Here is a 16722-nt window from a genome sequence, read left to right as displayed (position 1 = left end):
GTATTCAGACATTGAAATTCTGATACACAGGGATATAGAATTGGTTTGGAGTGTAAGGGCTTTTAAACCTTAGACTGTTTCAAGGCCTGGCATTTAAAGGGGTGGGTGGTGGTGACCAAGAGCCAATGATCAAAGCATGTGAAATTTCATGCTGATTCTGTTCTGGCAGAACCAGTCAGCAGACAATTATATAGGTAGATTTTTCAGATTACCTGTTCCCAGTCAAAGGCTGTTTGACGAGCATGGAGATGAATGAAACCAGATAGCCCTGACCTCTTTTGTTTATAAATAGAACAGAAATACCTTCTGAAGCTCACTGCACAGTAGCAATCACTGGATCTCAAAGCTTTTCTTGTTGCATGACAGCCTATCTGAATAGTGCTGACTGTTCCTAGTGGCTTAGATCGTTTTAGAATTGCTTGCTTTTCAATTTACTGCTTTTGACATTCGTATTACTGTGTTGTCACAATTGATACATCCTTGTGGTATTTTTATGCTTGCCTGGAGTAATTTTAAAATTTGTTTTGCCATTGCTACTCTTAATTGCCTCTGGAAATGCTATTTATGTACTATATAATTAGAACCTGGTGGCTCTTGGTATTCATGATGGAAATACTTGTGTACATTTGAGAATTTCTGCCCCTTTATCATTTTAAAAATCTTTTCCCTCCTTTTCCACCCCCACAGCTATACCCACGGATTAAACCAAGGCAAAGAAGCTTGGCATGAAATTGCACAGCATCCCGAGTTATGAAGTTCAAATCATAAGTTACTTCTATAAAAGAAATCATTCATTTTGCTTTAGTTCCAATGTAATGAGACTTATTAAAATAACAATGTAACTTGAAAGCAATGAAGAATTTGCTTGAAAACAAATGAAGGATTAATGGATTTGCAAATGGAGGAGGACATTCCACAAGCTGAAATGCTGCTTATGAACAAACAGAACTGTGCTACATCTGGCTTACGCAAGCCTAACATTCAACTACTGCCCACTCTGCTGTTTTTCAAATGGCACATATGTACACGGGAACAGAATTCACTTTTTTTTAATGTCCTGCATGAAATGCAGTGAACTTTTCAGTATCCGTGAAGGGAGTTAATGTTCCACACAACTCTCTTATTCCAAATCTGGCTTTGGCTTTGTTCCTAGTGGAGGAAATTAGTCATCTGAGCTACCCACACAGAGAGCACATTTCTGTAAGCAAAGTGTTTGTTAAAGTAGTATGAAGATAAAATAGTGTGTCTAACAGTGAAGAACGTTTTGACTAGTCCATTGAGCAATAATGATAAAATGCTGTAGCATCTTAGGAATTCCATGTATTCAAAACACTTTGTGCTATATCAGAGGTAGTTTTAGAATCTTGTTTTTACAAAAAATAAGTTCTGTATTTATTGTCTTTTGTAACTGACAATTAAGCTTAGAAACTTTCTGTAGCCTTTAAAACTCAAACTTTGTTATAATTGTATCTTATTTTTGTTAATTGTGATATGATTAAAATGGTGTTTCCTCTTAAGTTTTAACTCTTTAGTGTCACTATCCCTGACATCATCGGCATTAATACATCATTGAGACCTCTCAGCCTGTTATGCAAATACATAAACACAATACATGTTAACATCCTAGAATGTGCCAATATTTATTTATTTATTTAGTACATTCAGTGTAGAAACCCATTCTTTTGACGTATAGTTTTCATCTCAAAATAATGTTCTGCACCTGCTGTGCAAACTGTAGCCCTTATTAGCTCTAGAAATAACATGAAGGTTATAAGTGACTAGATCTGTTTGACTTGGCTTAATGGAACGACTCCATACAGATATATTTTTAAATGGAAACTTTTACAGCAGAATTATTTCTAGCTAGTTTTTTCCACCATGATAATCTTATACGAGATATTGCTGTACTAGTCAGAGTTTTGTTGAAGACATGTCAGTAAAACTTAAGGATCAGTAGCCTTCCCTTGTACGAAAGGTCATGCAATTTATGGCCTCACGTAATCATTGCAATCTACAAATACAAACTGAAAGAGTTCTCTGATCACACTGCAGTGTGATCTTTCACCTACAGTTCAGGGTTTGGGACTTGTTCTGTATGGGGCCCTGTGAAAGTGTGATCTCTCACTGGCTTGGTTCATTGAAAAGGTTTGTCAGACTGACATGAGCATGTGGCATTAGACAGCTCGGGGGAATGGCACTGGGCAAAAGTGCTTGTCATGTCTAGGACCAACACAGGTTTGCTGCGATGCAGCTGTTTAGCTAGTTTTTGAGTAATGAGTATAATTGCTTGAACCAGTGACCAGTTGTATGGCTGCACATGGAACCTAATGCAAGCAACAATGGGAGCACTGTTGGAATCTTTGGTAGGCAGAAATTTCAATAATCAAACCTGCTGGCCATCAGGGCACAGGTTGCTGCTCTCAGACCCTTGCTGGATAATTAGGAGTGCCAGTCAAAAAGACACACCCACACACGGGGGCTTTCAGTAGAAAAGTCTTGCTCAATACCACCGCATAATTGCTGAGCTAATTTAGCTGACAAAATGCCACTTGGTCATGACTGTGAAACCTGTTAATCTCACACTTATGCTTTTAATATTGGATACTTGTTAATTTCATGCCTTCAGTTTGCAGTGTAGCACTTCTATAAAAATGGAGCGCCTTTCCTGTGTATATCAGCATTGCTTTCTACAGTACCCTTCAAGAAACATGTAGTGTGACTGCCCAAGAAATACACAGCATATAGAAAATGTTGCAGACGATCAGGGCTTTATATACCTAACTAATCCCCATTACAAAGAAACACCTTCTGCCTGGGCCAGCCCTGTCTTTATTTAAATCAGTACTTGTGAGAGGTGAAGACAATAGAAATATCTTGTTACGTTCTTTCCAAAATTAATGCAAGGTAAGGTTTAAGAGGTTTTATTTTTTTATAATTCATAACCACTGATGGTCCCTACCATACGTGGCAGCACTTGTTTCTCCTTGAAGTCTTTGGTGACTGAAACAGATCTTGCTGATAGCAATCCTCTGGCATGAATTCATGTCAAGATTGGTAGGATCTTGTCCTCTCTAATGTGTATAGTTTCCTGCTGGTCAAACTGGCATAGAATTACTTAATCCAGTCCTTGAAAGAATAGATGAAACAAGATTACCATTGCATTTAAGGCGTGGCAAGATTACAATAATCAGTTTATCCACTGGGCTGCCACTTATTTAAAAGGCAACATTGCCTGTGTTTAAAACATAACATTGTTCTGATTTCAAAATTTCTATCTAAGTGGAAAAACTGAAGCGCACTGGGCCTCTATTGCTGCTTCTATTCAGACCTGCCTTTTTTGTCTCTCTTAAATAAAGATGGCCACCACTTCCTAGCAGCTTAAAATGTCAATGAATTACAAACTTCATTTTAAAATACATTTTTCTAATTTACAGTGAAAACTGCTGTTCCTCAGAAGACACATTTAATTGCACTTTATCTCCTTGATTAAATGTAAAAGTAAGCAAAATTGTCAAACAGAACTGAAGAATTATATACAGAGTTGGGTAACCTCCATGGGAAAGCTCTAAGGTAGTTAAAACTACCCAGTCTGTGGGTATGCATAATGAGATTGAAAGCTTTTATGTTCTTGGAGTTTTGGTCATTCAGGTATTTCAAAATATTCTGCCCATCCCCTCCTACGCACTAGTTTAAACATCTCTTTATAAACATAAGGAACAGGCTGGTGATGGGGGGGGGGGGAGGGAGATGCAGCAGAGTTGGGGTGTCCTTGCAAGATGTATGAAAGCGTTCCATTCTCTTGATTTCATGAGATGTCTGCAGTTGAGGTCAGTTATAACTTCAGATGAAAGTAAAACACAACCACTAGTGGAGAGAAGGAAGAACATGAATTAAAGACTGTTCTCACCTGCTGTACAAAATGAAGCACAGTGCAAGTTTAGCAAGATAACATGTTATATATGGGGTCTGGACAAGAACATTATGGCTGTGTCTAGACTGGCAAGTTTTTCCAGAAAATCAGCCGCTTTTCTGGAAAAATTTGCCAGCTGTCTACACTGGCCACTTGAATTTCTGGAAAAGCACTGATGATCTCATGTAAAATCATCAGTGCTTTTCTGGAAAAACTATGCTGTTCCCGTTCAGGCAAAAGTCTTTTTCCGAAAGACTTTTGCCCAAAAGGGCCAGTGTAGACAGCATAGTACTGTTTTCCGCAAAAAAGCCCCGATAGTGAAAAAGGCGATCGGGGCTTTTTTGCGGAACACGGATGCTTTTTCGCAAAAAGTGCTTTTGCGGAAAAGCATCCTGCCAATCTAGATGCACTTTTCCGAAAATGCTTTTAATGGAAAACTTTTCCGTTAAACACATTTTCGGAAATTCATGCCAGTGTAGACGTAGCCATTTAGTGTAAAGAAGGCAAATCTATTCCTACAGAAGACCTTGTGGGAGGTTTCCTCAATGCCTGACAACTGTAGAGTTGGTCTGGGTTACAAATACATATAACATTTATTCTATGTGTTATCAATTGCATCCCTATTCACTGATGTGCCAGGAAATGTTCATGTAACTATGGGCTGAACTGTAAACGCTTTTTATAATTAACCAACTTCAATTCTTCTCTGGTTGTAATGTAACCTGATTATGTCAACTGCAGATGACAACACTACTGCAAACATCATTCAAATTACAGGGAGCAACATTAGTTTCTCTCATACACTGAACTCATTTCTACAGGGATATTAATTAATATGAATTAACTAGAGCTGGGAAGTGCAATAAACCCAGGTGCACATTCTCATTCAGAAGTAAAGTAGCCTTACTTTACATTAGCTGAATCCCCTTTGAAGAAGAATAGAAGTACTAGAGAATAAAATTATAGGGGTTGGGTAAAGGAGGATGCTGTGGGAAGATGGACCTACTGATTGGGGGGGGGGGGGAGAGAATAGGAAACGGGAGAACTGGCTGCCACTGAAATTCACCCCAGTAAAAGAGAAGGTTACCAGAAGATTTACTTGGTGGTGCTTGGGTCCTTAGCTCAATTTTTTGTTTTTTGAAAAATAAAATGAAAATGTCCATCCTTCATTTAAATCATTTCTCTGGGTGGGGGCTGGGGAAGAGGGGTTCAGGATGCAGGCTGTCCTGCAGAGAGAGGACTACCCCAGCCCTCTCTCACTGCAGCAGCTTGGGGTCAGGTGACAAGTGCCTTTACATGGCTGTTGCAGCTACAGCAGGCACAGCCAGGGGAAGGGTACATGTTCTCAGCTGGAGCAAGTCCAAGATCATCCCTTTGCTCCCCATCCAGCATGAGGAATACAACAAACTGCACTTCCCCTTCATCAGGGAGCAAGGAGGAACAGCCAGTACAGTACCTATACAAATTTGGAGGTGGGGGAGCTTCACCCCCCATCCCGTCCTCCCTAAAAGGGCACCTTGCAAGTGGGAGGCTTGGGCTGTCCTGGAAGGGGGGGCGGCACCCATTTTGCCTGTCTGATGACTCTCTTTCTCTATATGGTTTTCTGAGTAGCAATCCATTCCAGGCACATCCCAATTTCCTGGCACAACCAAACCCTTGCCATGGTTTAGTTATGGTAAGAGGAAGATCTATACTGAATTTGGTGGTCCTAGCTCTTATTTAGGAGGAGTTCTTGGACAGACATACAGACAAACTCAAATATATCATAGGTTTAATTAACTAGAAGTATAGATGGTGAGGGTGCGGCCACATGCCATGACTTCAAATGGCTTCCATTATATGCAGGGTTTACACAGTTTGGTTCAATGGCTCTCAAAGGCCCCACTATACAAATTGTTCCAGCATCCCTGACTGGAAGAGGCCAAAATGGGAAGTAGAGAATAATACAAGTGGATTAGCAAGTGATTTACCTTCTTTAATCACATGCACAAAAACACTAAGCACAGAAGATACCAATATCTTACTTGTGTTTAGATTCTCAACACTGCATGAAAATGGAACACTACAGAGTGCACCAACCATCCCCAGGGTCTAGAATCCAGGCAAACAGCTTTTAGAATTGAATCAGCATTTTTCTCCAAAATCATCTCAGCAAGCCACAGGTCTGTACTGCTGAACCCACACAGACTTATTAACTTACAGTGTTCAGATTCAACTCCACTGTTCCACTTTTCTCAACATCCAGTTTCTTGAATATTTCTATTGTGGAGAAGAGAGAAACAAGCTATGTGTTTGAAGAAAGCAGCAAGAACCAGAATCTGAATTAGCCCTTTGTCTTGACTATGAATGTTTGTGTCAAATTTAAAAGGGGAAATTTAGAGTTTATGAAAACAACCATTGACAAAACCAAACCAAGAGGAATTGCATCAAAGCTGTTTCCTTTATTAAAAACTGTCCACTATTTACAGCAAAAACAGTACAGTTTTGTCCTAGTGCATGAAAACTAGTGGCTGCTTAGCTCAAGCTGAGTGAAATGAAAAAAGCAACATAAAGACTCTAATGTTAAATTGTTTGAAAAATTATTTTATGGTCCAATGTATGTTTAGAACAGTGATAAGGAGAGTTGTCAATGAAAACTTTTAAACCTGTTACCGTGAGTGGAAGTGCTTTCTATTTTTGTCATGTTAGTCCTGGATGTGCCATTAACTAGGGACATGGAGGTGTCCAACTGCCATATAAGGCCAACATTTAACCACCACAAGCATTCAGAAAACCTGAACTCGGTTGCTACTTAACCCTTGAGGCTCCTATAGGTCTATGCTGGCTAAGTAGTAAGTTTGCATGATCTCTAAATTGCTGCCGGTAAGCATGTGCAAAACCACCTAAGGCCTGACACCACTTAGCAGTCGGGTGCCTAACTCGGGTGTAAGTCCCACAACAATTCACAAGCAAGGTATTCTCACATCTATCTTGCCAATATGCTCACACTGGCACCTAAGAATGCACCTACTGGATTGAGTCCTGCACAAAACATGGCAGAGGTGGTATGCATCCTCTCCTCCCTCTCCCATCAAAGCTAAGCGGTTAAAGCCTTCCTCCAAGAGATCTGAGAGGAGGGTTCAAATTTTCACTCTGTCTGTCTGGTTCATGGCTGGGACTTAAACCTTGGTCATCTCCTTACCAGATGCAATCACTGACTAACAAGTCACTCTCATGCTTCTGGCCCTATGATGCAGTATTTCATAACAAGTGGAACAATTTCAACAGATGAGACTGATAGACCCCACTCAGCATGCTGGCTTCTGTAAATCCTATTTTTAGGTACCTAATTTCCCCCCTGCATGGTCTAGAAAGCCTGGGAACTTAACTTAGGGATGTGAATTCCATCAGGCAGCAGGATGACTAGATGCTAAACCCTTTCATGACTAAACCTCCCTTATGAGTCTGGGGCTTACCTGACATAGCTAGGCAAGGGGCTCCTTTACAGCGTAAAGATTTGCTAAGAAAATACTCACTGAACAAAGTTTCCAGCCGAATCAAGCACCTGACAAAATTATCGAAGTCGATGATAAGCTGCTCATCTGCAAAACGAGCCACAATGACTTGGTGCAGCTGGCAAGTCAGTTTGAACCCTAGTGAGCAGAATAAAAGGTGAAAACATTTGGCCAGCTAACAATGCAAGCAGGTGGTGGTGATGTAACAGGAGCAACCTGCACGTTTTGGTTTAAGATTACAAAATGCACAATAGGAGCAATGCCGAAAAATGTTCATATCTATACTGGTTACTTGGTCACATTTCTGTATCAGTTTTTTTAACTATTGAGCTTGTTGGTCGCTATGGGTCATGTCTCCTTTTTACTTTATCAGTGGTCCTTTCTAAGTTGTTTGGCATGAGTTCAGATCGGGTGAGCCTACTCCATGTGCTCAGGAGGGCTAGCAGAACCCATTCTGATTCACAGTCTTAGAGGGAGTGACTGCATCTGTGGACTAGTCACGGAAAAATGGTGGTAAGGAGTAACTCTGTACTGTAGTAAGTGTGCAGGCAGCCTTACCCAAAGATCATGCAGAATTTGAGGGGCATAGAAGGGCTGCCTATTGGACCAAGGAAGCCAAACTCTGCTATCCGGTCTTACCCATACAAACAGCAGCAGGTGAGGATGACTGGGGTTGCTCTGGGAGGGAGCCATGGGGACTGTTGTCAGGACCTGTGGCTTTGCACCTTTGTGACGCTCTCCAGCAGTTCAGATCATCATTCATACTCTAGCTCTTAAGCCCACCTACAGTATGTACTTTCACTGCTGAAGCTGGTTTGCAGGATAATTGTGCTGTGCTGTGCTGTGCTGATGTTTGTTTCTAGCATGCAGCTGTGGCATTGAGAACGCCAGTGGATGTCGTGCTTTTATGAGTTTTGTCCAAGTGTCAGTTGACTTGTGGGCTTGTCTCACTGTAAGGCTATGTCTACACTGGCAGCTTCTTGTGTAAGAACTCTTGCGGAAGAGTTCTTGTGCAAAAACTCTTCCAGAACAGAGTGTCTACACTGGCATGTGCTTTTGCGCAAAAGATGTGCTTTTGTGCAAGAGCATCCATGCCAGTGTAGACGCTCTCTTGCGCAGGAAAGCTCTGATGGCCATTTTAACCATAGGGCTTTCTTGTGCAAGAAATTCATGTTGCCTGTCTACACTGGCCTCTTGCGCAAGAACAGTTGCACAAAAGGGCTTATTCCTGAGCGGGAGCATCAGAGTTCTTGTGCAAGAAGCCCTGATTTCATACAGTAGAACATCAGCTTACTTGCGCAAGAACACACGGCCAGTGTAGACAGGCAGCAAGTTTTTGTGCAAGAGCGGCTACTTTGGCGCAAGATCGCACCAGTGTAGACACAGCCTACGGCTACATTCATGGTGGTAACCTTGTGTCTATATTTTACTCCCCTTGTAGTCATTGTGCAGTGGCCATAAGAATCCTTTACACAGAGCACTGGACTGAAACTCAGGAAGCCTGGCTTCTATTTATAGCTCTGCCACTGATCTGCTGGGTGACCTTGAGCGAGGCACTTTCCTTTTTGTGCCTCAGTTTCTCCCCATGGCCAATTCTGTCACTAAAGGATGTCAGCCTATGGATCCTGGCTGTTAATGGCCTGCTCGTGATCCTACTGTGCCAGGTCCTAAGTGAGAATAATCTCAAACAGGAATTCATTGCTCTGAGTTGTTTTTAATGTGACCGTGTGGCTGCATATAACCAGATAACATGGCTAGCCAGTGGGAACAGAATCCACAGCCTTTAGCATTAGTAGCACAAGACTCCTTTAGCAATTGGTAACAAACTGTTAGTGCCTGTGGCCAGCCACCACAGAAGATGTGATCTAAATACAGTGTAACCATTTCAGTGATCTTTACCAGGGAAGCTGGCTTCGATCACTGGAATGGTACCCTGTATTTACACCAGCACCTACTGACTTTGATTCTTGGTGTAGAAGAGGGGCTTGAACTGGCCTAACCCTGTACATGGGCAGATAAATATTGGGTAATACAGCAATAGGGGAACAGAAGTACCTGCTTCTTCTAATGCTCTCCGCATCTCGTAGGAGTTCATGGTACCAGAGCGATCAACGTCTATTTCCCTGTAGATTTTCTGTAAAACACAAAACCCAGTGTCGGAGCTTGTTGATCATACAGAGCTGGCTATTTTCGCTTCAGACAGAAGTCAGAGAAATTCCTGTCGAAAGCAGGATCTGTGCTTTGCTGAGAAATGAAACCAACTTTACTAGCCTCTACAATGGAGTTGGGGGTTGAAATAATTAGCAGTCAGTTAGAAGACAGCTCCTGGGGCTTGTCTTCACAATACAGCACAACAGCAGATGCACTGGGGAAGGTGCGTTAGTGGAGATGCTGCCCTTGTACTGCTCTCTGGTCCTATTGAGCCCCATCCTGCAAAATGCCATGTGCCTCTTCTGAGGGTCCCCTGCTCCCCACTGACTTAGTGGAAGTGCAGACAGTTCAGTAGCTCTCAGAACAGGGCAGGGAAGCCGGTTTTAGTGAAGAACGCAACCTTTCTGTTTAACAACATGTGCTCAGGACTGCCCATAGAGATACACCGTACCCACAATATACATATAGATTTACACCCACAGCCATATAGATTTACACCCATATCATATAGTATAGTAAACAGACCATATTATTATTAGTATTAGTATAGTAAACAGACTCATATTATCCATATGAGTAATATACCACATGCTCACTTATACAGAGGTCATATCTTACTTGGTATTTCTGTATCTTTGTCCAAAGTATGTGGAATTCCTTCAGTCCCAGTTTACCACTTCCATCAGACTGCAGGATGAGTTAAGGCAACCTCTTTGGTTGGCAGGAAAGAAAGGTTTTCCCTCCCCTACATTAGGTTTGCTTTAGAATAATCTCAACACTAATTTTCTGATGTTCCCTTTAGAGAAGGATGCAAATCATCTTGTGATGCCTGGCTTATTGGTGGTGCTCCTCCTGCAGGATAAAGGGACTCTGAAACACAACTTGAAGAAATGGAGGAAGTTTCTAATTCAGCAAGATTGAATGGATTAATCTGAACCTCTGAATACTTTCTCAGGCCTTTTCAGTTCCTTGTATGGGTCAGCAGGTGGACAGAGGATGCCAGTTCATCCACACTAGTGGTTCAGCCATTTTTGAGAATCTGAGTCATAATATGTTTGTATTCTAAACAGACACATAACCAAGAGCAAGGGCAGCTATTTACCAAATGATTAATGCTTTAGAAAACCCTCAACAATAGAATCCTAACATCACTGTCTGTCTCTGTTACCATGACAACAAGAGTGGCCTCCTGGGCTCTATCACCACATTTTACAAGGAACAAGAGGCGACACATGGAGGGGAAAGAAAGGCCAGGTGCTCTCCCCAGATGCCTGGGGGGCACATTCAAGGAGCAGAACAAGAGACTGTGCCTCCTCTGGCCCAGCTGTCCCACTCCAGCCCTTCCAGGCAGCTATGTCTCCTGTGGTCTGCTTGTACAGCCCCACCAGAGGACAGGGCTGGGGGCGGTGTCAGTAGAGTTGTGCTGCAGGAACTGCTGTTCAGAGTGCTTGCTCCTGGCAATGGCTGCCTCCTCCCCTCTCCTGGGAACCGCTAGAGGGAAAGGAGCAGAAGGGAGCTGCCATAGGTGCCACTTGCCCTCTAGCCAGGAAGTGCACATTCTGCCCCTGCTCCACCCCTTCGCTCAAGCCCCCACCCTGCCTCTTCCCGGGCCCCAATCCTCCTCCCTCCTGGAGCTTCCCGAACACTGCCAATCAGCTGATTCAGAGAGCTCCAGAATTGCTGGGGGGAGGCGGGCCACCAGCAGGCAAGAGGTGCTGGGAGAAGGGGACTGAAGGGGGATCTGGCTCAGCACCCACTCATATTTCCCTGTGAATACTCCATCCCTGAAGCACTCATGGAGCCGGCACCTCTGGCAGTCGCTCCCAAGAGTTAGTGCTCCGCATAAGCCGCTGCTCTAGCATGGCTGAAATAGTACGGCCTCCAAACCTGTCTTTCCGCAGGGCTCTACTGACCCCAAGAGAGGCAGCTGCATGGAAGAGTGGGGGGCAGCAGAGCTGCTCCTTTGCCTGCTGTGGTTCTGGAGACTCTGCCGCCTCAGGTGCCAGACTGTGAGAGGGCACCACTAGGACCCTGGCTGTGTCTACACTGGTGCGATCTTGTAAAGCCCTATTTCAAACTACCTGTTAAACCTTATTGCAGGAGGAATAACAGGTAGTTTGAAATAGGGCTTTATTTCGAACGCCCGTTTCCCTGCCGCGTGTAGACGCGGGCAGTTAGTCTGGGCTTGTAAATTTCAAAAATGGCACCCGGCCAGGAACATGCAAATCAAGCGCGGGATATTTAAATCCCGGGCTTGATTTGCAATTCCGAATGCTTACATTTGCAGCCCTAGTTCGAATTAGGCTGCAAGTGTAGACATACCCATGGTGAGTTACCTATCATCACTATAGATTTATTCATAGGGTGTGGAGCTCCGAAAAAAAAAGTCAGATCTGGGGAGAAGTTCTGGGGCTGTGCTTCTCATTTGTTTCCAACTGTGAAATCTTTGTGACTTTTACAATTCTCTCACCAAATCGGACATGGGAGGGGTCTGCATCCCACACGATTGAACATACTTCATTTCTTCCCTTCTGCTATGCATGTTTAGGACCTCTACATGAGCTGATGCTAATGATGCCATATTGGGAACTGATATTTTTATAGGCATATTCACTGTGGCCGGTCAGGCCACAAGTATAGCAGCAAGGATGGAATTCAGACTGGACCTTCTGCTCTAAAAAACCCAGGCTTTTACTGCTAGAGATACTGTAGATTCATCATTACCTGGCAGTACTATTAACATGTAGCGTCTCTATGCAGGAGAGCCTTTAAAAGGTGGCAGTCACAAGCAGATTTAGCCTCCCTCCCTCTTGTAGGGGTTGCTGGAAGGAAAGGATGGTTGGATATGAACACCCCACTCCCCCACTAGATTGTAGAGGACCACAAACTAGCTAATCCAACTGAAGGATACATCTAACAGATCGACCATTATTTTACATGTCTCAATACTGAAGCCATCTGATTTAATATCTTGGCCTGTAAGGAGAGAAGACAAAAGGCAGGTTTTGTTACACATGGACGTGTATAGGAATTGGATAGTAACTCTTTTGTTTGGGAGCCCTCTAGTGGGTCTCCTTGTCTTCAAGTGCAGAAGCTATCAGACCCTAGCCAGAACAGCAGTGTCAATACGTAGCCATCTTGCAGGTTTGTATATATAGCTAGTGAACAGTGCTTTGGAACCCAGCGATGTTTGGATGTGTTTAATGCTGTACAGAACAACAACTCATTCCAAGAAGGCTCAATTCTAGAACGTCTTTTCTACTACGTCTGCTGTTCAACAACCAGTAATTCAGTGTCTCTGCCGGAACCCTTCCTTTGGGCTTAGATGGGGCAATGAGCCATCTCTAGTTTGATGCGTCACTCATTCTATACTTGGAGCTGGATCCATTGGGGGCAGCTAATGCACTGCAGGCAGCCATTAACAGAACCCTTAGGCCTTCAGCTCCCAAAATGCAAGGCTCTACTGCTTGAACTAAAGTGAAATTCCTTTAGCTGTTGTTAGCAAGACTCTTATCTTTTCTGTGGAGCAACTACTAGAGGACAAGACTATACTAAGCGCAGGGTCAATACATATGCTACAATGCAAGCGGTGCTACCCACTGAACTAGGAGCTACTTCAAGCTCTCACCAACTGTAATTTTAATCCTAGAAAACTGGCTAGTTCTCAGCTGGACATTTCCAGGGGACTGGTTAATTTTTAAGTGACTGGTGTGAAGTCAGAAAGGTAAGTATGTGGGTGCTAGGAGGATAGCTTAGGGCCAGAGAATCCGATCATCTCCCAATCTTGTCTCTCCTTGTGGGCCCGCCTAGTGAAAGCTGCCTTCTCTGCTGCTGGAACCTGCTCTCCCTCAACAAAGGACCTAGCATGTGCCCACAGTAGATACGAGGGCAGGAATGGGCAATAAGACTGAGACGATTCACCAGGGTTAGCCCCTGGCAGGCTGTCACTGCTATATTTACTTGCGCCTCTACAGGTACAGGTGCTTGCAGTTCCTGTTGGTCATGGATTGCCATTCCCAGCCAATGGGAGCTGTGGAAACAGCATGGCCTGGGACACCACTTTTTGTAGCTCCCACTGGCTGGCAATGGTGATCCAAGGCCAATAGGAGCGTCAAGAGCCTGTACCTGTGGAATGTGCAGATAAATACAGCAGCAGCGGCCTGCCAGGGACTAACCCTGGTGAACAGAGTCTGGCAACAGCAGTTTATGCCCTTTTGGCACTTGGTACCAACCTTGCTCATTGTAATTCACTCATAGTAAAGTTTCTGAAGGGTTTCTTGTTCAGAATACAGCAGCATGTCTGCCCATGGGTTTTGGCAGTGATTATATAATATGATTATTTCACAATAGTATCAATCTAGAATGAAGTCAAAACCATTGAAAGGAAGTGACATTCTTGTCCATTAGCAATCCCTTGAGCTAACCAGTTCAACATGCTTTCATCTGACAAGCCAGATCCAACAAACCCTATACACACACTTGTGCACAGGTAGGCATATTCCTCATTCAAGCAGGTATGGTAAGCACTCCTGAACTCAAAGGGCCAAAAGTTTCACCTACACTCTGGAGGGTGTAGTCTCAGCAATGGGGGGGGCGGGGGGGGGGGGGAGACACAGCTAGTTGGAGATCTCTGTGAAGCACAGGACTGGGATCTATGTATGCACCTGTGTCCCTAACCTGCTGCTGGCGATCAGAGTAAACACATTCTCAGAAGAGAGGAAGGAAGACACTTACGTTTAGCCATGATTTTTCTCAGGATATTGCATAATTCAAAAGCAGAGATCTCTGCATCCTATGGGAATGTAACAACATAGTTGTAACAAACAAGTCACCATGAGCCAAGTCAGATATGGAAACTATATAACAGGGAGCGAGAGGGTTAGCAAGAAGAGCTACTGCCTTTATTGAGACTGAATAAAATGTGCACAAATGAAATTAAAAACTCTGCAATGTTTGGAAAATGCAGAGAATGCAGATTTGGCGAGCATCTCATATGCTAACAGCAGGTCCTGGGCATGCTCAGGACTCCTGAGGAGTTTACCAGATCTAGCTTTTACCTGTGAAATTTCCTATCACTTCTCTATCTCCAAATACGCTCTTGGACTGCAAGTCCCTCCATAAACCCCACTCTTCCTGTGAAACCTTCCTGCACTGATCTCACTGGGCAGGTTTGGATTCCATTGCTTCTGCACTGCTTTCCAGATGTAAGCTAGGGCAGTGGCTCTCCACCTTTTCAGACCACCGTACCCCTTTCAGGAATCTGATTTGTTTTGTGGACCCCCTCCCCCAAGTTTCACCTGACTTAAATTCCTTACTCACAATATCAGACATCCAAATAAAAGTGTCACTGCACACTATTGCTGAAAAATGGCTCATTTTCTCATTCTTAAAATAAATCAAATGAATATAAATATTGCGCTTACATTTCAGAATACAGGATGTAGAGCAGTATAAACAAGTCATTGTCAGTATGAAATTTTGGTCTGTTCTAACTTTGCAAGTGCTTTTTATGTAGTCTGTTGTAAAATGAGACAAATCTCTAAGGCCACATCTACACTACAGATAAGATTGAAGCAGCCACAGTTGATCTTCCAGGGTTTGAATTAGCGCAGGCCCGTACACGGGGCGTGCGTGCGAAGGGTGCAAATGCACCTCCCCATAGTCTCCCAAGTAAGCCGGAGGGGGCTCTGTTAGGGCAGTGCTTCTCAAACTGTGGTTCCCACAGCAGGAAGCCCACGATGGTGCTCCAGCCTCCTTCCTGCCCCTCCCCTGCTGGAGTGCCAGCACTGGCTTCCCTTGGGGGGAGGGAGGGAGTCCCAAGCTTCCCTGCTGGATCCATCTTGTGAGGAAGAAGTGGAGCCAGAAGCAACTCTACGCGCTCCTTTCCCGGCTAGGGAAACAGAAGTGCACTGACACACAGCCTAGACGCTTTCCCCACTGCTCCCATTGGCCAGAATCTGGCCAATGGGAGCAGCAGAAGGCTGTGCCTAAGACACGATGCCTGGGAAAGGCATGGGGCATGAAAGCTAGTAAGGGTCTCCTGCCCCCTCATGCCCAGACCCTGCACCCCTATCCAGCTCTTGCACCAACCCCTGCCAAGACCCCACACCCCCAGCCTATTCCTGCACTCTCCCTCTGGACAGACAATGCATCAGAGTACATAGAAGAGAAATACCCACCTTGCCAGCCAACTGCCCAAAAAGCTTTTTGAAACTGGGTTCAATGTCATCTTCACTGATGTCATACTAGAAAAGGGAACACATGGTAACAATCACCCTGTTATAAAGGAGGGACATTTTGTCGGAGATGGTGTTTCATTAGCGATCATGTTTAAACAAATTCATTTCCTTAACTATGATGCAAGTATATGGCAGACTACTGCAACGGAAAGACTTTTTAAAATGTAATTCTTAGTATTGATTCTGGTTTGTTGTAGTCCCCTTACTAAAGGGGCCTCTGTTTTTTTTTAAAAGACTCTGTGTGCTGCAATCCAGACTACAATTCCCATAAGCCCTTAAGAAAAACAGGAAGGAAGGACTCTTGTGCGGGAGATGTCTCTCTCCATGTGCATGGAGAAGAGAGGCCTAGCAGTCTGGGACTCTGCCTTGGAGTTTGGAACCGAAGGGGAGCCAGGCTGCTGCCAAGGACATTGATCCAGTCCAGGGGCTGTTGGAGCACAGCTACAGTCCTGTTGGAACTGTGATTTAGCAGGCTGCTTCCGATAGGCACAGCATGAGGCAGTAAGTTTTTGGGCCTTGTTGAAAAAGTGCTACCTGGGACAGAGCTGCTGTCTAGCCTGGACCGAATCTCCACTACAGCTGCAACATCCAGGCGCCAACGCAAGCGTCTGGGACTGTGAGTCCAGGGGTGTGCACACTCTGGGGTGGGGTCACTGTTAGTACAAATGTTAGCTGTATAAGCTTCAATGATTGTTATGTGTTTTGTTAATGCTATTCATTGCTAAATCTGTTAATCCCTGTTTATTTAAGTTAAGTAAAGACTGTTTATTTTAAAGTATTCTATTAGATGTATATGATTTGTAGTTGTTCTGGAATTAGATCCAGATTTATGTTGGAATGAGTATGTTCCTGGAGGCTCTCAAGGCACACCAGTGAGTGTGTACAAGGCCAGCCAGGTGGAGGCACCGCCATTTTATATTCATTACAA

The 16722-nt window shown here is 43.9% G+C and overlaps 2 protein-coding genes across 4 annotated transcripts in view; one reads left to right on the top strand and one right to left on the bottom strand.

Annotated features, from left to right (window-relative positions):
• The window catches only part of TP53BP2 (tumor protein p53 binding protein 2), a 70760-nt gene extending 69243 nt beyond the window's left edge, over nucleotides 1-1517 (top strand). For all 3 annotated transcript variants that reach the window (XM_006133421.5, XM_006133422.4, XM_025189816.3), the window contains exon 18: nucleotides 688-1517. In XM_006133421.5, the coding sequence (XP_006133483.2) occupies nucleotides 688-729 (42 nt within the window). In that variant the 3' untranslated portion in view covers nucleotides 730-1517. The remainder of the gene's footprint in view (nucleotides 1-687) is intronic.
• Nucleotides 1518-1615: 98 nt separating this feature from the next.
• Nucleotides 1616-16722, bottom strand: part of LOC102458713 (calpain-2 catalytic subunit) — a 57210-nt gene continuing 42103 nt past the window's right edge. The window contains exons 14-21 of the mRNA XM_075925266.2: nucleotides 15735-15800; nucleotides 14290-14347; nucleotides 12467-12531; nucleotides 10174-10242; nucleotides 9460-9538; nucleotides 7426-7542; nucleotides 6111-6169; nucleotides 1616-3864 (exon numbers count right to left, since the gene is read on the bottom strand). Of these exons, the coding sequence (XP_075781381.1) occupies nucleotides 3841-3864; nucleotides 6111-6169; nucleotides 7426-7542; nucleotides 9460-9538; nucleotides 10174-10242; nucleotides 12467-12531; nucleotides 14290-14347; nucleotides 15735-15800 (537 nt within the window). The 3' untranslated portion in view covers nucleotides 1616-3840. The remainder of the gene's footprint in view (nucleotides 3865-6110; nucleotides 6170-7425; nucleotides 7543-9459; nucleotides 9539-10173; nucleotides 10243-12466; nucleotides 12532-14289; nucleotides 14348-15734; nucleotides 15801-16722) is intronic.

This window comes from Pelodiscus sinensis, chromosome 3 (genome assembly GCF_052426305.1).
Source record: "Pelodiscus sinensis isolate ZL-2025 chromosome 3, ASM5242630v1, whole genome shotgun sequence".
NCBI classification, from domain to species: Eukaryota; Metazoa; Chordata; order Testudines; family Trionychidae; genus Pelodiscus; species Pelodiscus sinensis.
The sequence above is the reverse complement of the archived record's forward strand: the minus strand, read 5'-3'. Positions and strand labels throughout refer to the sequence as shown.